The sequence below is a fragment of the Giraffa tippelskirchi genome, chromosome 11, assembly GCF_054371585.1.
Source record: "Giraffa tippelskirchi isolate mGirTip1 chromosome 11, T2T-mGirTip1v1.2.pri, whole genome shotgun sequence".
NCBI classification, from domain to species: domain Eukaryota; kingdom Metazoa; phylum Chordata; class Mammalia; order Artiodactyla; family Giraffidae; genus Giraffa; species Giraffa tippelskirchi.
In genome coordinates, this window is record NC_137285.1 from 115,232,197 (window position 1) to 115,253,368 (window position 21,172).

A 21,172-nucleotide genomic window follows, 5' to 3' on the forward strand; every position below is an offset into this window, starting at 1 on the left:
AAGACATGAGCATTATCTCTTTAGAAGGCTTTATTTTATGGAGATGCCTTTATTTCTTAGAAAATTAACATTATATAAAAGTATAGGTAGGAAGGACAAAAAAATTAACTCTAAAGAGATTCTGCCACTTTGCTATTTGTGTGACTTGGCACAAGTTACTTGACTTCCCCATGACTCCGTTTCCTCACCCTTAATACAAAGCTGTGATAGCACTTACCTCATAGGGTGGTTAAAAGAATTAAAGAAGGTTATATTTGTATAAAGTCTAGTATCAGAACAAAACTAGGCACATAGTAAGTGCAAAGTAAGTGTTAAGTAATAAATTTATCAAAACTCACTTAACTTTGGCTCACATGTAGAAATTCATGAGCAAAGTAGGGACCCAGAGAACCAGGAGCTGAGAGAAGCCACAAGAAAGAAAGAAAAGAAGAAAGAGAGGTGTCTTTTGTTCCCTTATATTCTGACAGGAACCAGATCGCTCAGCATCTCTCAGGCATAAAAGAGGAGATGATATAGCTAGAACACATGGGGAGGGAGGGTTTACCTTTAATAAATATGTGTCTGGGTGTTAAAAGGGTGAGTAGATAAATCAATTAGGTTTTTAGAGAAGCGTACATGTGGCATTGTACAGTAAGGTAAGAGTATACTTGTAGAAATGCCCGGTAGGCAAATTAAAACACAAAAATTAAGTACTTAAAAATAGTCACAGTTGAAGAAAGAAAAACAGTTAATCCTGGCACAGTGCTATTTGAAACTACTGCAAATGTTAATTTAACAAACACTTTTTGAGTGCCTAGGGATAATATCTTTGGAGGATACAAACTAATACTGAGGTCCCAGCCATCAAAATACATTCTATCAAGTGGAAAGACATAAATGAATAACAACTATAATAAAAAAGACTACATAAGTGGCATAGTAGAAGAAAAAGCACAATAAGAGGACAAAGACAAAGATTATTTTTAAACTGGCATGAGGAAACATCAAGTAAAGTTTCTTAAAAGTAAAAGATAAACAGGACTTAGGCAAACATATATGGTAGTATAGGACTCCTTTAAGTTGAAAAAGAGGCAACACTAGAAGTTACATAGTAATATAAAACAGAGTATTCAAAGTTTCAAATTAAATATCATTTCTCATTGTATAACCTGTTGCTGCTAAGTCGCTTCAGTCGTGTCAGACTCTATGCGACCCCACAGACGGCAGCCCATCAGGCTCCGCCGTCCCTGGGATTCTCCAGGCAAGAATACTGGAGTGGGTTGCCATTTCCTTCTCCAATGCATGAAAGTGAAAAGTGAAAGTGAAGCCGCTCAGTCGTGTCCAACTCTTCGCGACCCCATGGACTGCAGCCTACCAGGCTCCTCCGTCCATGGGATTTTCCAGGCAAGAGTACTGGAGTGGGTTGCCATTGCCTTCTCCGGTATAACCTGTTGGGGACTACCAATTTCACTGACCAATTTCACAGGGGAAAAGTTGGCTAATTTAAAACACTAGGTTTTTTTGTAAGTACACATTAAAAAACAATTTTATTTTATATTGGAGTATAACTGATTTACAATGTGTTGGTTTCAGGCATATAGCAAAGTGATTCAGTTATACATATATAGCTATTATTTTTTCAGATTCTTTTCCCACTTAAAAACACTAGTTATATATTAAAAAAAATACATTATGAAATAGAAGGCAAAATATCATCAATTTTAAAGGCAAATCAAGCAATATCCAACACCTCTTATTCTTCTATAGAGCCAATTAAGACCATACCCTCCAAATATGATGAAGATACACATTCAACTTCATTTGCTATTAAAGGTATTCTCCTGGGAAACTGAAGAGCAACAACGGTATAGGATGGGAAGAAGTTAACAAGCAAAAACATGGAGATGGAGAAGTATAAAATTTTATGTTAAGAAAATAAATTAGTCCTATCTGCAAGTTAAGATTAGACTTAAAGGACCAATTGTCTTGAATGCTAACCTAGGGAATATGATTTTTAATCAGTGGGCAGTGAGTAGTCATTAAAGATTTCTAAACTGGAAGATGACAGGAGTACTATGATTTAATATGACTGAAGATAATTCTAACAATCATACACAGGGTGAATTTGGACTGAGAGTCAGGGGGGCAAAAAAAGACTATAAGGAATATTATCCTAAAATACAGATGAGATCCAACTCAACTCAACAGTCTTCTTGCTACTGTTCCATGCAAAATTGATTACTGCCTCTTCTTTGCACTTAGAGCCAACTCATAAATAATACTTAAAACATGTTAACATAATTATTTTTTTATGTACTTGTCTCTACAACTTTACTGTGAGATCTTTGAAGCAGAAGTCATGGTACCACCAACTTTCCTGATCAGGTATTTCATAACTCTATCTGGTACATGCAGATCCAAGTCCTTCTATTCCTTTTTCTTTCTATACATTTTTTTCTTCTTTTCAAAAAATTAAATGATAAAATACATATGATTTTATATCCTGCTTTTCTCACTTAAATATTTAAAATGAGTATAATCCCATTCAGTAAATGTTGGAAATTTTTCCATAGATGACACAATCTTGTGATAATCAACTTACATGAATAAAAAAACTAATGAAATAACATTGTGCAGACTTTAAGATAATCAAATGCTGAATACCAAATGAAGGTAAAGGGATGAGATGCACATACACTCTAGAGTTTTGCTTATGATATCAAGAAGGGTTCCAGGATTTAATATACTCATTAATAATAACAGCGACTATAATATTATTAGCAGCCTAAGAAAAGATGCTTTCAGTTTAGAGTTTTACCATATCAGCAGTATTGATTCCATTCCCCCACACCAAATCAAAGGTTCCATTTATGTAGCCTACTTTGTTGGCCACATCTTCAAAGAGCTTTCTGAGTGGAGTAGAAGCTGGTAAATTTAAAGTGATCCGTTCATTCACTGTCTTTGAGTTAGTAGTATCTTGTATTATACATAAGACTCTTGGTTCTTCAGCAGCATTTTCTATCTGAAATTTTAAAAAACATATTATTTATCTTTAAAGAAAAAATATAATTATTGTTTTCTACTATTAAATGCAAAACAACACAAAATACTATTTTCTTTGTGTGAATATTACTGTTTCATGTCTGAAATACACTCTACTGGATATGTCAAACATATATAAAGCACCATGTATGTTTGTTTTGGGAAAACTGGGACATATATAAGAATCAGCCATTGTTCTTATGGATATTTGCTTTCACCTTTTAAGGCTGCAAATCAATGACCAACAAGCCCATGAAGACAGTTTACCTGAGCAATTTTCAGTTGAAAACAACAAAATCTGATACTTAAAAATGTGTCACTACTATGCTAGCACAGTTATATCTAGCATTTCTGGGTTTCCTGATGAAACAGAAAGGGAACTGTATAGAAATGCAATGAGGATTATCTCAGACCGCAAAATCCATAACTAAATGATATAAGCAATCAGGCATCCTGATCTTTATGTTGTCGTTGTCATACCCGCAGACCGAATGTCCAAAAACCCCATTTACCAGTGTGTTAGGAGCTAACAAGCTTACCCAAACAGACTAGCCAGCAGAGGGGTAAAGGTAAGCCAGGAGAAAATACTTTTCAATTACCAATGTACAAAGAGTTAGGATCACAAATTTTTTTCATTTTTTTTCATCTAGCCCATAAATCTGAGAAGAAAAATTTTGAAAAAGATTTTCTCAAGGAAGCTATGCATTCCCTCAAGCTGTTAAAGGACAATTTTTTTCCTATCTTCCACAGGGATAGTTGGCTACATCAGACACTGTAGTGAAATAAGTTTTTTCCCTCCTCTTGTAATGCCCAACTCAATGAATGGTACCATCATTTACAGACCGGTGAAACCAGACAAGTAAGCATATTCTTCATTTCTTCCTCTTCTTCACCTCGAATAATTACCATATTCTATCATTTCTACCATCTGAATATCTCTTGAACTATTTCTTTCCTCTTTATTTCTGCCTGCAGTAATCAGAATCTTACATTAAGATATGCCAATAGTTTCTCTCACTCTTATCTTCCTTCAACCCAGAATAGCATTTTAATATGCAAATCTGATTATGTAAATCTCTTCCTTTCCCTCAAAGTCTAGTGAGGCAGTCATTTCCTCTCACCATCCCCACAAAAGGCTTTTGCACAAATGTGAACTGTACGAACCGGTACTGTATACAAGAATGTATTTCTTTTCTTCTTAAAAAAAAAAAAAAACCACACACACACACACACAATAACATCAACCTCAGTCTTTTGCCAGAGAAGGCAATGGCAACCCACTCCAGTGTTCTTGCTTGGAGAATCCCAGGGACGGGGGAGCCCGGTGGGCTGCCGTCTGTGGGGTCGCACAGAGTCAGACACGACTGAAGTGACTTAGCAGCAGCAGCAGCAGTCTTTTGCTGCTTCTATGTTATCCATTTTAAAAGAAGAATACTTATTATCACTGACGAGTACTGTAGACAGGACAGCCACAGTTTTTGTTTGGTGAGGTAATATAATGGTAATTAGTTTCTGCCATATATCAACACAATTTGGGATTTGTAAAAGATTACTTAAACTAAGGTTAATCCAGATAGTTTAGAACAGAAGTAAGTTGCCATAAAAGAAGTATATTGTTTAAGATTGGCTAGCACTATATTTCACACAAATCAAGATATTTAACTACCAATAATACCCATTTAAAAACAAAGAAAAATACATTTTTAATCAAATAAACAGGGTAATGAAAAAGTCTTCAGCTGATAACTTAGGATGCTATATTAACACTTGCAATAGACGGTTTTACACATTTTAATGTCAAACTGAGAAATACAAAATGGATCCTTTTTAAACTCTGGTTTACAATAAAGGAAGGAGAAACTCAAAATTTCAACTACAAAAGATCTGCTTTTACAGCTTCAACAGTATACTTCAGAGGTAGACTCAAGTCCTCCAGGTGAAAAGCACTATTGTGGCCAGATTTTAAAGCTTCAGATAAGTTCGAGTTGAGGGTTCAAGGAAGAGAACTCTACCTAAGCATTCAGGAATCAGAAGCACTGGCATAGCAGTATACCTAAGAACGGTGATATGGCACCATCATATGGCCATCAGCAATTCCTGGTTCTTTCCCTAAATAAGTGAGTACAAGGTACAAGCACTCCAGCCTCCTCTCCCACATACAGATGTTGGTAAAATTAGCCCCAATGGAATCTCATCTGAAGGCTAAATGTACTGTAGTAAACATAAAAACTAATTTTATGCATGCCTTTTATTCTTTTTAATAACAACTTTCTTTTCTGTGCACTGCCTGTTAAGAATATTTGTTCCTTTAAAAAAAATAGGAAGAGTACAAAGGCAAAAGTGGAAATTAACTATAATTCATAACACAGGTAACTGTGAACATTTTCGTCTATATTCTTCCAAATATTTTTCCTACACATACACAAACAGATATATACATGCACGCTTTTAAAACACAAATGTTCAGATAGAATATATATGCTGTTTTGAAATGTCTTTCTTTACTTATATACATATAAAGTAATCTTTCCTTGTCAAATTTGTTCTAACTCATCATTTTAACAATTGAATAGCATTTTATTACATGGATTAATAATAATTTGTTCCATCAATTTTATTTTACTGACTCTTAAGCTAGACTTTTTTTACACTCTAGAAATTATTTTGTGATGAATACCTATATAAAATTTTGTGCATTTTTCTGTTTCCTTAAGCTTCTTATAAGAATTTCTGGGTCAATACATATTGCTCTTAAATTCAATTCTAGGATAATTTAAACAAGCTTTGGTCTTCTTTAAAGTTCTAAGGTAGCCACAAGTAAATTCTATTACTTTATACTCAACCTCCTGGCCCATTTTTCAGTCTGAACTTAATCTACGATATGGCTATCATCCATGGATTACATGTGAATTTTTGTTACTACAAATGCCAACACTAATTACACTGAAGTAAAACCTCTTTCCTCCTCTTGCCTCCCAATTTAGGAACTAATAAGAAAAAAAACCTTTTTCCCTATTTTAAGGTTTCATCAATAAGGTCTACCAATCTTAGCTTTCCAAGAGGGATAAAAAAAAAAACTCTACAATATTATACTAAACATACAGATTTCCAAAATATTTAAAATGTAAAAAAAGTATTTCTTAGAATTAGGAAAATAGGAGTGTCTTCTTTTTTTCTTAATTTCTATGGAGTTCTACCCCTGATTGATCCTACTTATGCCCAAAGCAAAAAACACCACCATCTTGAGGTAAATTAAAGATGGCTAAAAATTCTTTGCTATTCTTTTTCTTTTTCCTCTTTCAATGAATCTGGGCTGGCCTTGTAACCAACTAGGACCAACAGAATGTTATAGAAGTGATTCTGTGTGATTTAAAGCAGGAAACGTCTGCTTTTGGATCTCTTGGAATGTTCCTCTTATAAGTCAGCCAAGCAAAAAAAAATCCATTTACCCTGGGACCACCACAGAGAAAACGGCCACTTAGTGGAGCACTGGGGTGCCTGATAAGTGAGAAAAGCCTTCTTGGACATTCCATCCAAAGCTAGTCACCAGCCAAATGCAGCCAAGTAATGATCCCAGATAATGCTATGTGGAGCAGAAAACTGGTTAAGCCTTTGCCCAAATCCCATCCCAAAGAATTGTGAACAAATAAACTAGCTGTTTTAAGCCATGAAGTTCTGGGGTAGACTGTTCCATAGTAATAGATAACAGAAATACATTCAAGCACATGCAAGCGCTAGTTGGGAAAAATATGTGACAGCATTAGTGACGGTGGCTGGTAGTGGGAGGGTGTCCATTTAAATACTACATCCAACATTAAGGTAAAGCATCTGAACACACATCTTAATTTGTGTGGGAAGGGAGCACAATTTTCAAGTTAGTGAAAGTTCTATAATGAATAAGAGACAACAGTTAAGGAAAAAAAACTGCAAAGTTTTAGAAAAGCCTAAAAGCATGTCCCACTTGAGAAAATACTTCATCTATATTTGGTGAGCTATTAGAGAGGCATAAAATTCTCTACAAAGAAAATCTAGTCAATTACAAAAAAGGTACAAAGTATAAAATTAAGACTACATACTTTGTGGGCAACTCACAGTAATATTACATTTGTGAGAAAAACGGGACAGTCAACAGTAGTTATATTAACACTGTAAGCTAAGAGAGTGATCTGTCTTTATGCTCTCTGTAGAAACAGATTTCCTAGCAAAGCCTGAAAAAAGAATCCTTGAAAAAACAAACAAAAATGATAGTCTTATTTACAAAAGGTAAAATATACTGGGATAAAAATATTGAAAATCTATGGTCCATCCAAAGATAGGGTCACTGTTGGAACATCTAGAAGTGGTTGACACAGATGGTCCTTCTGCCTAAGAAGTCTCAGAGTCTGCTAAAGGCACGTGTGCCTCTCAAGTCATCTTATCTCCTATTCTTGGCATTTTGAACAGTTCTAAGTTCAAATCTGTGTTCTCTGAAGTTAATACCATAACTTTTGTTTCATAAAAAAAAAATTCCTAGGTATTTCTTACTAAAAAACACAAAACAAGGTGCATAATTAATGCATATATTTAAAATGGTGTTCACATGCAGAAAAGTTAATATCAAACAAAATTCAAAGCTATCAAGATTAAGATTTTTCTAAGAAAAAAACTAATTTATGAAGAATTTTAAAACATTAAGAAAGGACCTCTTCACCTCTAAATCTGTCAACCCATTTTCTCTCAAGACTTTCTTCTTTTCAATGTTATTATAAATGATAATACTATGGTTATAAACTTAAAAATACATACCTTCACACACACACACAAATCCATTTTATCTACTTCTTGATAAAGAAACTGCCATGAACTAGGAAATGAGGCCTTAGAAAATTATCCTTCTGGGTATCCACAGTTCATGGTTAATATACTGCCACAAACTGGAAAAAACAACTGATGATGTAAATATTTTTGCTGACTGAAATTTATTAAATTTATCAGCCTCATTCAAATTGTCCGTTTCTACCGTAACAAGTAACAATTCCTGGGGTAGTGCTGGGAGTCTTAACTTACACAAGAAAAAGATTATTTTATTTTTAAATCCTCCCTCCATTTTATTCCAACTCCCCACCAAACTCTAATGTATTTTCTAAGTGGTCTCTTGCCACAAATCACCTGGAGAGAATAGAAGAAATTAAATAAAGAACCTTGAGCCTAGAGATAAAGAGGTATGAGGGAAATGACGTATTAAGTAAAGGGCAGAATGGGATACTGCATCAGAGGAATGTTTAAGTTTCTAGTGCATATGGGTTGTTTTTAATTTCTATTTAATTTTTAAGTTAAGATTTCTGGGTCTTAACTCTGTAAATTATTAAATAACTTAATCTCAGCACTATTAATATTTCAGAAAATAAATATATCTGTATAAGATACACAACTACTATACCCAAAATTCAAAACAAAGGGTTCTATAGTTTTTTACATCATTTTCCCACCTCACTTATTTGTTAAAGACAAGGTGCTATCAGACATATATTAATTTAAGGTGATTTATTATTAAAATCAGGTAGAAATAAAATAGGCAAACAACCATAAAACTTAAGACATGCCTTGTTATTAAATAAAAATACTAACATGCTGTTACTTGCTCTGCTGATTACCACACTAAAGCAATTACATCAGCAGTCTACCTGTAAAAATTTCTTCTTCATTTCATCAAAGATATTTTGTCTGCATCTCCAAAACACATCCTATGGTATATAAGAACAAAATAAATTACAAATCATTTCTTTAAATAAAGAAATAAGACAGTGAAATGAGAACAATTAACCTAAAGGCATTTTTGCAACAAAATATGTGTGAATTGAAGTATTATTACACCATCTAAAATTTTATGCATAAATTATATTTGTAATTTTAATCTTAAGCCTCAATTACTCTTGTAAAGTTACTGAAAGCCTATGTTATGGTGATAAATATAATATTAACATGGAAAACAACCACATTTTAACAAAGAGTGGTAGCTTCAGAACTGTGTATAAATCAAATGTTCTAAGTCACATATTTTCCTAGTTTTATTGATATAATGAACATATAACTCTATAATAGTTTTAATGTGTACAACCTAATGATTTGATAAAAGTATATATTCCAAAATGATTAATTACTACAATAAGTTTAGTTAACACATATCATCTCACAACAGTTACAATTTTTTTGTCCATGTGATGAGAACTTTTAAGTCCTATTATCTTAACAATTTTCAACTATACAATACAGTATTTTTAACTACAGTCATCACACTATATATTACATTCAGAACTTATAAGTGGAAGTCTATACCAGGTATCTATAGGATAACCTATAATCAAGACATCATCTCTTGAAAAATCTTGGTTTAACATTCCACACTTTTTCTGTATAAATATTGTTTTTCTCTACCTTCTTTAATTAATAAAAGGAAACCAACATATTGTTTTAAAAGGTGCTTTTTATCATTCACAGGCTTCCCTGGTAGCTCAGTTGGTAAACAGTCTGCCTGCAGTGCAGGAGACCTGGGTTTGATCCCTAAGTTGGGAAGATCCCACTGGAGAAAGAAATGGCAAACCACTCCAGTATCCTTGCCTGGAAAATCCTATGGATTAAAGAGCCTGGTAGGCTGTAGTCCATGGGATCTCAAAGAATCGGGCATTCACAGTAGCTTAGATACTATTCTACATCAATTAAAAAAAAAAAAATTTACATAGTTTTCCTTCACAATAGAAATATGTTTCTACTATAATGGTAGTATATATTTTTTGACAAGCAACTCTAAAATAACTCCTATAACACTTATTAACAATTTGATATACATCCTATTAGATCTTCTCCATTCTATTCATATTAAAAATTATTAACCAAAAGAATCATTCTGAACACCATCATTTAAATTCTGTTCCTTTCCCCTCAACACCCACTCACTCATCTTTCTGGGCCAAAACACTGAGTTTGAAAACTGCAGTGTTCCATTATACAGTCCAATCAAAATTTAACTATTCTGTTAATGGACACTTAGACACTTTCAAATTTCCACTACAGCTTTGTTTATTTGTACAGTTTTCCCTGAAGATTATTTCCTAAAGAGAGAATTAGTATATCAAAGATTACATATTCATTTTTATGAATTTTTGATACCTGGCACCAATAGGCTGATTATTTCTTCCACAAATAAGAACTAAACTACAACTATCTGTCAAACACTGTTTTAGGTGCTGAGAAAAGAGCGGTGAACAAAAGCCTTTGCCTTCAAGGAGTGACACTGCACAAGGGAATTCAGCAATAAACAAATCTAAGGCATCAGGCAACCACCAGCCTCAGAATCTTTGCATTTCTGTACACTGTACATGCGATGCTCTTCCTTTAGATATCCTTACCTTCTTTTCATAAATTATCATTGTGGTGGCTTTATACTTGATCTTAGCCAAAAGGCCAAGAAGTGATGTGTGGTGGTTTAAACAAGCGTCCACAAATTCTTTGACATGCCTCCCAGCAAGATTAGGAGTCTATTCCAGTTCCTTTTAATATGGGCTAGCCTGTGTGACTTTCTATGATACATAACATTGGGTTATGTTTCTAACCCAAGATTGGGTTAGAAAGCTTCTTCCTGGCTTTCCCTCAGATGCTCATCCTTGGAACTTGGCCACTATGCTGTGTAGGAGCCAAGCAGCCATATAAGAAGGTCATGTGTAGATGTTCTAACCACAACCCAACTGAGATGCCATCTGGCAACTAGCATCAAGCACCAGACATGTGAGGAAGCATTCAGATGATTCCAGCCCCCAGACTTTCAGATGCCCCAACTGACACCGAGCAGAGCAGAACAAGCTGTCCCTGTCCAGGTTTGCCCAAATTGCAATCCATGAGCAAAAGTCATTAAGTGTGTGGGTATGCAAAAGATATTCAAAAGAGCCAATTTCTCAAACTCTCTTCTCACCATTCAATTTAAAATTGCAATCCTCTTCATCTCCCTTTCTCGCTTCAGGTTTCTCCACAGCACTTTAGCCACCTGATATATTTGTTTACGTTATTATTTATTGTTAACTCCAAAAAACCTCCACTATGAGCCAAAATGAAATAGCGGATTGTATTTACCTTCTCCCCCTTAAACAACTAAAAAGAAGAGATGAAATATATGAAACAATAGTTTAAAAATATTAAGTAACATAACACAGGACAGTGACCCCTGTGGAAATACAAACAAACAAGGTAAGCTACCTTCCAGGCTACAATGTAGGCAGAAGAACCCAGCTAAAGTTCAGCAATCTCCCTGAGCTGAAAAGAGGTTAGAAATTCAAGTGGGTCAATTCAGCTAGAATTTACAGAGCAGAATACTGAAGAGAAGAAAGATGTGCAAATAGCATGCTCCAGAGATATGTAATGGTCCTCCCTGTGTATTCAGTTGAGTACTCATCAGCATATACATGTGAAGAAACTACTTATGCAAGGGAAAGAACCAAGGAAAGAATCCCTGAGCTCACTTCAGTTCCCACTAGCCAGAGTGAAAAGAAAATCATAATACATAGGCATCAGATAAGAGCAGACAGAAGACTTATTGTCTCAGCAGTGGAACCAAATTAGGCCTAATCTAAAGGTTATTCTGGGGGGCTTCCTTGGTGGCTCAGTGGTAAAGAATGCGCCTGCCAATGCAGGAGACACAGGTTCAATCCCTAGTCCAGGAAGATCCCACATGCTGCAGAGCAACTAAGGCTGTGTGCCACAACTACTGAGCTTGTGTTCTAGAGCCCAGGAACTGCAACTATTGAGCCCACGTGTCCTAGAGTCCGGGATCCGCAACAAGAATGAGAAGGCCACAAATTGCAACGAAGAGTAGCCCCTGCTTGCCACAACTAGACAAAAGCCAGAGCAGCAACAACGTACCAGCACAGCCAAAAATAAATAAAACAATAAAAATAAAATAAAGGCTATTCTGGGTCAATCTCAAAATACTAAAAAGCAAGCCTCAAAAGGCTCAAAATGTTTACAAGTAAATTCACATTGTCACAGAACAAAGCTCAAGATTATCTATGGAAATAATATACCCAGCACTCATCAACATAAAAATCACAGTGTTTGGCAACCAATTTAAAATTAACAGGCATGCATCAAAGTAGGAAATGATGACCCATTCCTAATGAAGAGAAAAATCAATAAAAATCAACCCAGATTAATAAAGATGATATAATTAGTAGACAAGAATATAAAAAGTTTTAAATTATATTCTGTATTTTAAGAAGGCAGAGGGAAGTATGTAAAAGGAAACAAATGAAAGATATATTAAAGATTCAACTCAGGAGGAGACAAGATGGCAGAGTAGAAGGAATTGCACTCACATCCTCTCATGGAAACACCAAAATCACAACTGCTGAATGACCATCGACAAAAAAGACCAGAACCTACAAAAAAAAGATATTCTACATCCAAAGACAAACAAGAAGCCACAATGAGATGGTAAGAGGGATGCTTTCAAAATATAATTAAATCCCATACCGACCAGGTGATGACCCACAAACTGAAGGATAATTATATTTCAGAGGTTCTCCTACAGGAGTGAGTTCTGAGCCTCCCATCAAGCTCCTCAGTCTGGGGGTCTGGCACCGGGAGCATTCCCCAGAGCATTTGGCTTTGAAGGCCAGCAGGGCCTGAGCGCAGGAGCTGCACAGGTCTGGGGGAAACAGAGACTCCACTCTTGGACGGTGCACAGAAGATTTCATGTGCGCTAGAACAGGGCAAAGCAGTGCTTCCCTGGAAGCCTGCACCAGATATGCCTGCACATATTAAAGGGTCTCTTGGGGAGGTGTGGGTTGACTGTGGTTCACTGCGGGAGCGAAAACACTGGTGGCAGAGGCCCCAGGGAATATACATCAGTGTGAACTCTCGTGTAGGTCACCATTTTGGCACCGAGACCTGACCCCATCCAACAGCCTGCAGTCTACAGTGCTGCAACCCCTCAAGCCAAACAACCAACTGGGTGGGAAGATGGCATCACTCATCAGCAGACAGGCTGCCTAAAGTCTGTCCTGAATGCACAGCCACCTCTAAACACACCCCCTAACACAGCCATACCCACCAGAGGGACAAGAACAAGCTCCAGGAAGCTGCAGTAGCGATACTCAAATCAGACAAAATAGACTTTAAAATAAAGACTATTGTGAGAGAAAAAGAAGGACACTATATAATGATCAAGGGATCAATATAAGAAGATATAACAATCATAAATATCTATGCAACCAGCATAAGAGCACCTCAATATATAAGGCAAGCCATAAAAGGAAAAATTGACAGTTAACACGATAATAGTGGGGGGCTTTTTATATCAGTGGACAGATCATACAAACAAAATCAATACGGAAAAACAGGCTTTAAATGACGAGTTAGATCAGATGGACTAATTGATAATTATAGAACATTCCATCCAAAAGCAGCAGAATACACATTCTTCTTAAGTGCACAGGGAACATTCTCCAGGATAGATCATATGCTGGGCCACAAAGCAAATCTTGGTAAATTTAAGAAAACTGACATCATATGAAGCATCTTCTCAGACCACAACACTAATGATTAGAAATAAACTAAAAGAAAAAAAACGAACAAAAAAACAGACACATGGAGGCTAAACAACATGTTACTAAACAATTAATGGGTCACTGAAGAAATCAAACAGGAAATAAAGAAACACCTAGAGACAAATGAAAATGAAAACACAATGATCCAAAAACTATGGAACACAGCAAATGGAGTTTTAAGAGGGAAATTCATAGCAATACAATCCTATATCAGGAAACAAGAAAAATTTCAAATCAACAACCTAACTTTATCCAAGGCAACTAGAGAAAGAACAAACAAAATCAAAAGTTAGTAGAAGGAAAGAAATCATAAAGATGAGAGCAGAAATAAAAGAATTAGAGACAAAGAAAGCAACAGAAAAGAGTAATGAAATTAAAACTTGGTTCTCTGAAAAAATAAATGAAACTGATAAACCTTTCAGTTCAGTTCAGTCGCTCAGTCGTGTTAGACTCTTTGTGACCCCATGAATCGCAGCACGCCAGGCCTCCCTGTTCATCACCAACTCCCGGAATTTACTCAAACTCATGTCCATAGAGTCGGTGATCCCATCCAGCCATCTCATCCTCTGTCATCCCCTTCTCCTCCTGCCCCCAATCCTTCCCAGCATCAGGGTCTTTTCCAATGAGTCAACTCTTCGCATGAGGTGGCCAAAGTATTGGAGTTTCAGCTTCAACATCAGTCCTTCCAATGAACACCCAGGACTGATCTCCTTTAGGATGGACTGGCTGGATCTTCCTGCAATCCAAGGGACTCTCAAGAGTCTTCTCCAACACCACAGTTCAAAAGCATGAATTCTTAGGTGCTCAGCATTCTTCACAGTCCAACTCTCACATCCATACATGACCACTGGAAAAACCACAGCCTTGACTAGATGGACTTTTGTTGGCAAAGTAATGTCTCTGCTTTTTAATATGTTATCTAGGTTGGCCATAACTTTCCTTCCAAGAAGTAAGCATCTTTTAATTTCATGGCTGCAGTCACCATCTGCAGTGATTTTGGAGCCCAAAAAAATAAAGTCTGACAGTTTCCACTGTTTCCCCATCTATTTCCCATGAAGTGATGGGACCAGATGCCATGATCTTAGTTTTCTAAATGTTGAGCTTTAAGCCAACTTTTTCACTCTCCTCTTGCACTTTCATCAAGAGGCTTTTTAGTTCCTCTTCACTTTCTGCCGTAAGGGTGGTGTCATCTGCATATCTGAGGTTATTGATATTTCTCCCAGCAATCGTGATTCCAGCTTGTGCTTCTTCCAGCCCAGCGTTTCTCATAATGTGCTCTGCATATAAGTTAAATAAGCAGGGTGACAATATACATCCTTGACATACTCCTTTTCCTATTTGGAACCAGACTGTTTCATGTCCAGTTCTAAAAGCCAGACTCATTAAGAAAAAAATGGAGAGGGGTCAAATCATTAAAGTTAGAATTGAAAAAGGAGACATTACAACTGACACCACAAAAATACAAATGACAAGCAACTGTAAGCCTATACAACATTTTTGAAATGATCAAATATAGAAATGGAAAACAGATCAGTGATTGCCAGGAATTAAAGAGGGGCTGGGAGTGGGAGAGAAGTGAGTGTAGTTATAAAAGGGAATCATGAGAGATCCTCGTGGGGATGAAAATGTGCTGTATCTTGACTGGAGATGAAAATGTGCTTTACCTTGACTGTATCAATGCAAATATCTTGATTGTTATATTGTACTATAGTTTACTTGATATTTCCATTAGAGGGAACTGGGTAAAGAGTACACAATGTCTCCTTTTTATTTCTCAGAACTACAGGTGAATCTACAATTAACTCTAAATTGAAAGCTTAATTTAAAAATAATACAGCTGCCTATTCTACTACTCTTCCACCTCTCTTTTCCTAGATACTAAAAGAGGATGGCCTGTTTTAAACCTTGGAGTGGAACAGGGGTGTTACTCCTGAGAACGTGTAGCCACAGACTGACCCTCAGGCTGGTTACAATCCAAATTCACACTGCTGCTGCTGCTGCTAAGTCGCTTCAGTTGTGTCCGACTCTGTGCGGCCCCATAGATGGCCGCCTACCAGGCTCCTCCATCACTGGGATTCTCCAAGCAAGAACACTGGAGTGGGTTGCCATTTCCTTCTCCAATGCATGAAAGTGAAAAGTGAAAGTGAAGTCACTCAGTTGTGTCTGACTCTTCGCGACCCCATGGACTGCAGCCTACCAGGCTCCTCTGTCCATGGGATTTTCCAGGCAAGAGTACTGGAGCGGGTTGCCATTGCCTTCTCCGCAATTCACACTATCTGGGCAGTAAAAAAAAAAAAAGAAGAAGAATTACTTTGAAAATGGTTCTAGAATAGCAGTACTCCAAGATAAATGGCAGAAGCAATCACAATTTTCTTCTGGAAGAAGTTACCTGCATTCCAGAGCTCAAATAATTTCCATAAAAATTATTCTCAGGACTTCCCTATCAACCCAGTGGCTAAGACTCTGCTCACAATGCAGAGGGACTAGGTTCGATCCATGGTCAGAGAACTAGATCCCACATGCCACAACCAAAGACCCCACTTGATGCAACAAAGACCAAAGATCTGCACGCCACATTTAACACCCAGTACAACCAAATAAATTAAAGAAAGAAATTTTAAAAGTATTTTCATAATTACAAGACAAATGAACAGCTCCAAAAAAAATTTTAAACCACTAAATATATAACGGAAAAGGAATCATATGAGTGTCAGCAAAGAATAAAACACAGCAATGATATATGAAAAAATTTTCAATATTGAAACTATCAGCAACAGGGGCTTCCCTGGTGGTTCAGTGGTAAAGAAGCCACCTGCCAATGCAGGAGACAGGGGTTCTATCCCTGGTCTGGGAGGATCCCACATGCCACGGAGCAACTAAGCCCGAGTGCCACAACTAGTGAACCTGTGCACTGAGCCCACATGACACAACTCCTGAAGCCCATGCACCCTAGAGCCCAAGAGAAACTGCTGCAATGAGAAGCCTACACACCACAACTAGAGTAACCCTTGCTCACCACAGCTAGAGAAAAGCCCCTGTGGCAATGAAGACCCAGCATAGCCAAAAAATAAAATAAGAAAAAAAGAAAGTTTGAAACTATCAGCAACATATAAAAAGAAACATGTATAACATGTTTCAAGATAACAAAGAACTTTGAATTCATGAGTAGACGTTAGCAATTAGCAGACTTTTCTTAAAATTTATTTTTAATTGAAGGATAATTATTTTACAATGTTGTGTTCCTTTCTGCCATACAACAAAGTAAATCAGTCATAAGTATACATATGTCCCCTCCCTCTGGAACCTCCCTCCCATGCCCTACCCCATCCTACCCCTCTAGGATGTCACAAAGTAGTGGGTTGAGCTCCCTATATAGCTAACTTCCCATTAGCTCTCTATTTCACATATGGTAATACATATTTTTCAATGCTACTCTCTCAATTTGTCCCACCCTCTCCTTTCCCTGCTGTGTCCACAAGTCTGTTCTCTATGTCTGCATCTCTATTCTTGACCTGCAAATAGGTTCATCATTTTTCTAGACTCCATAGATATGTGTTAATATATGATATTTGCTTTCCTCTTTCTGACTTACTTCACTCTGTATAACAGGCTTCAGATTTATCCACCTCATGAGAACTGACTCAAATTTGTTCCTCTTTACAGCTCTTTATAAATGGAGTACTACTCCATTTTTATACATATACCACAACTTCTTTATTTCACTACTGGGCATATACCTGGAGAAAACCATAACTGAAAAAGACAAATGTACCCCAAGGTTCATTGCAGCACTATTTACAATAGTCAAGACATGGAAGCAATGCAGATCCCCATCAACAGACGAATGGATAATTAGCAGACTTATAAAAGCACCAAACAGAATTTCCAGAAAAAAGCTCTGTCTCTGCAGGACTGCGAATAAAAGATCTAATACTTGTATAACCCAAGTCCTGTAAGCAAAGAAGAAAGAGGGTGAGCCTAAAAAAACATTCAAAGAAGTAATGGCTGAAATCATCCCAAATTTGCAAAAGACAGGGAGTTCCCTGTGGTCCAACGGTTAGGATTCTGGCTCTTTCATTGCCTGGGCCTGGATTCAATCCCTGGTTGGGGGAACTAAAATCCCATGAATTGCACAGTATGGCCAAAAAGAAAAAATGCAAAAGACATAAAACTACATAATCAAGAAGCTGAGTGAATCCCAAAGAGAATAAACCCAAAGAAATTCACAGAAAGACACATCTTGGTCAAGCTCTGTGAAAACTAAAGACAAAGAGGAAGATTTTGAAAATAGTGAGAGAGAAACAGCATCTATAAGGGCAAAACAATCAAATGTAACATTGTTTCTCATCAGAAATTACAGAGACACAATATTTTCCAAGTGCTGAAAGAAAAGGACTGTCAGTTCAGAATTCTGTTTCCAGCAAAAATATCCTTCAAGAATGACAGGAAAACCAAAACATTTTCAGATGAAGGAAAACTAAGGGATTTGTTGTTGAGACCTACCCTAGAAGAACTGCTAAAGGAAGTTCTCTAAACAGAAATGATTAGACTATTAAGAAGTCATCTTGTATTTAAAATATATCCTATTCTATGATAATATATGTGCTATTTTATATAAGTAATTAGAGTATTACCTTGATTACCTGCTTGCATGCTCAGTCGCTTCAGTCATGTCTGACTCTGTGCAACCCTATGGAGCCTGCCAGGCTCCTCTGTCCATGGGATTCTCCAGGCAAGATACTAGAGTAGATTGCCATGCCCTCCTGCAGGGGATCTTCCTGACCCAGGGATCAAACCTGAGTCTCTTATGTCTCCTGCACTGGCAGGTGGTTTTTTTTACCACTAGTGCCACCAACACACATGCAAAACTCTAACTACATTAATAATTTAGAACCGACTCAATGTGATGGTTGGCTTGTTTCCATAAAAAGCTAGACATCATGGATGTCAAGTCTCCTGTCATTCCACTATCTATGCTGCAAAATCAAATTTAACTTACATCATTTCAGTTCACAAAAAGTTTTTCAAAAATGCGACTTTCTATGAGTGCTAAAATTGCCTACTGATCTGGTAACTTCACTTCTGCGTATATAACCAAAAGAACTGAAAGCAAAGACTCAGATATTGCACACCCATGTTCATAGCAGCATTATTCACTACGGCCAAAAGGTAGAAGCAACCCAAGAGTCCCATTGGTGGATGAGTGGAAACAAATGCAATACATACAAACAGAGGAATAATATTAAGCTTTAAAAAAGGTATGACATATCCTACAAAATGGACAAACCTTGAGGAAATTATGCTAAGAGAAATAACTTTCATAAAAGGACAACTACAGTATGTTTCCACTTACATGAAGTACCTAGAATAGTCAAATTCATTGAGAGAGAAAGCAGAATGGTGGTTGGCAGAGACTGAGAAGGGGAAGCAGGTAGGTGAATAGAAGTTATTGTTAAATGAGCACAGTTTTGCAAGATGAAAAGATTTCTGTGGATGGATGATGGTAAGTAGCACAATGACTTTAATGTACTTAATATCCCTGAATTGCACACTTAAAAATGTTTGATGGGAAATTTTATGTTATGTATATTTTACCACAATTTTTTAAAATTAAAAGAGAACTTAAGACTAAAATTTGCGGAAGCAGCAAAAACTGTCTGCAAATTGGGTCTCCAACGGTTCTGTATTACAGACACGTAATGTGCATGAAATATATTATGGATATATGTAAATATATATATGAACATAAAATTAATTCCTATTTTTTTCTTTTAAACAAAAAAATTATTTTCACCTATTGATTAAGGATTTTCAAATAATTTGAGTGTATATATACATACATGTAGGGCTTCCCTGGTGGCTCAGTGGTAAATCCTCCTGCAGTGCAGGAGATGTGGGTTTGATCCCTGGATGGGAGATCTCCTAGAGAAGGAAATGACAACCAATTCCAGTACTCTTGCCTGAGAAATCCCATGGACAGAGGAGCCTGGTAGGCTACACTCCATAGGATCACAAAAGAGGTGGACACAACTTGGTGACTAACAACGATATTTAGGTTGGTGAAAAAGCAACTGTGGTTTTGGACCATGAATTTTAAATCATTATAACTAGGTTCAAACACACCTTTATTAATCAAAATAGGAACCATTACAATCAACGAATTTTGCTATCAAGAAATAAGTTTGTTTATTCCTGTAGCTTAAAACCCTGTGCTTTGGGATGTGATGAACTCTTGGAAAGCATTTTCTGCCTCTTGCTGGTTGTGGAAGCATTTTCCCTGCAAAAAGTTGTCGAGATACTTGAAAAAATGGTAGTTGGTTGGTGAGAGGTCAGGTGAATATGGCGGATGAGGCAAAACTTCACAGCCCAATTTGTTCAACTTCTGAAGCACTGGTTGTGTGACATGCAGTCAGGTATTGGGCCCATTCTGTTGACCAATGCCAGCTGCAGGCGTTGGCAGTTTTTGGTGCATCTCAGAGATTTGCTGAGCATACTTCTCAGACATAATGGTTTCACCAGGATTCAGAAAATTATCGTAGATCAGATGGGCAGCAGACCACCAAACAGTGACCACGACCCTTTTTTTGGTGCAAGTTTGGCTTTGGGAAGTGTTCTGGAGCTTCTCAGTTCAACCACTGAGCTGGTCACCACCGGCTGTTGTATAATATCCACTTTTTGTTGCACTTCACAATCCAATTAAGAAATTGTTCATTGCTGTTGCACAGAATAAGATGACAACTCAAACAGCGATTTTTTTTTTAAATTTTCCGTCAGCTCATGAGGTCAGCTTACTTATCAAGTTTTTTCACCTTTCCAATTTGCTTCAAAGGCCTAATGACTGTGCTGAATTCTTCAGCAACTTCTCATGTATATATAGGTATTCTGAAATTTTTAATAGCTATCATTTAAATATACCACATTTCCTATTCTAAGTCCTTTAGGGAATTCTCTAAACAAAATATATTCATTCGGGAAAATAACTTCATAATACATTATAGCCGATGCTTTTGGAAGCACAGTGTGCTCTTAAAACTTCTAAGTAAATTTTTAAAAGTTGAATTGATTTTGTAAACTCTGAAAAGTTTCCAAACTGATTAAAAAAAATTTCCTTACTGCAAGGGCTTTTAACTATTTAAAAGGAAGTTTGATAACATAATCTATTTGACAGTTAAGAAGCAATCAATCAGATGATTCATCACACACGACATGGAACTATAATACATATTTAAAGATGGATGGACCTTTGGACATCAGATCAAGCTCCTTACTTTATAGATGTACAAGAAATTCAGAAACCTTAAGTGACATGCCTAAGGTCCCATACGAACACAGATCTCTTAAGAAATGCACATTTTCTGATGACTTTATAATGTTGAAATATTTGTGTCATTAAAATTATAATAATAGTATTTTTCCTCTCACTTTTATCCTAAACTATTCCCACTTTTGCCATATTGATTTAATTGTTGTTATACTACTGTTAATTGGTAACCCACTAATGTTTAGGTATCTAAACTTAGAAACTAAACAAACTACTCTCTGGAGGATGTACAGTATGTCCTTGACTATTCCTGTTA

The 21,172-nt window shown here is 36.5% G+C and overlaps 1 protein-coding gene across 21 annotated transcripts in view; it reads right to left on the reverse strand.

Annotated features, from left to right (window-relative positions):
* The window catches only part of USP47 (ubiquitin specific peptidase 47), a 109,578-nt gene that overhangs the window by 66,712 nt on the left and 21,694 nt on the right, over window positions 1-21,172 (reverse strand). For 10 of the 21 annotated variants that reach the window (XR_014069715.1, XM_081545236.1, XM_081545230.1 and 7 more), the window contains exon 2: window positions 2,798-3,001. Coding sequence is in view for 17 of the 21 variants with exons in the window: in XM_081545236.1 (XP_081401362.1) it covers window positions 2,798-3,001 (204 nt within the window). In the remaining 4 variants the exon portion in view is untranslated. Of the gene's footprint in view, window positions 1-2,761; window positions 3,002-8,628; window positions 8,745-10,966; window positions 11,457-21,172 lie in introns of those variants that run through there. The other 11 variants (XR_014069714.1, XM_081545226.1, XM_081545237.1 and 8 more) reach the window with 5 other exon arrangements.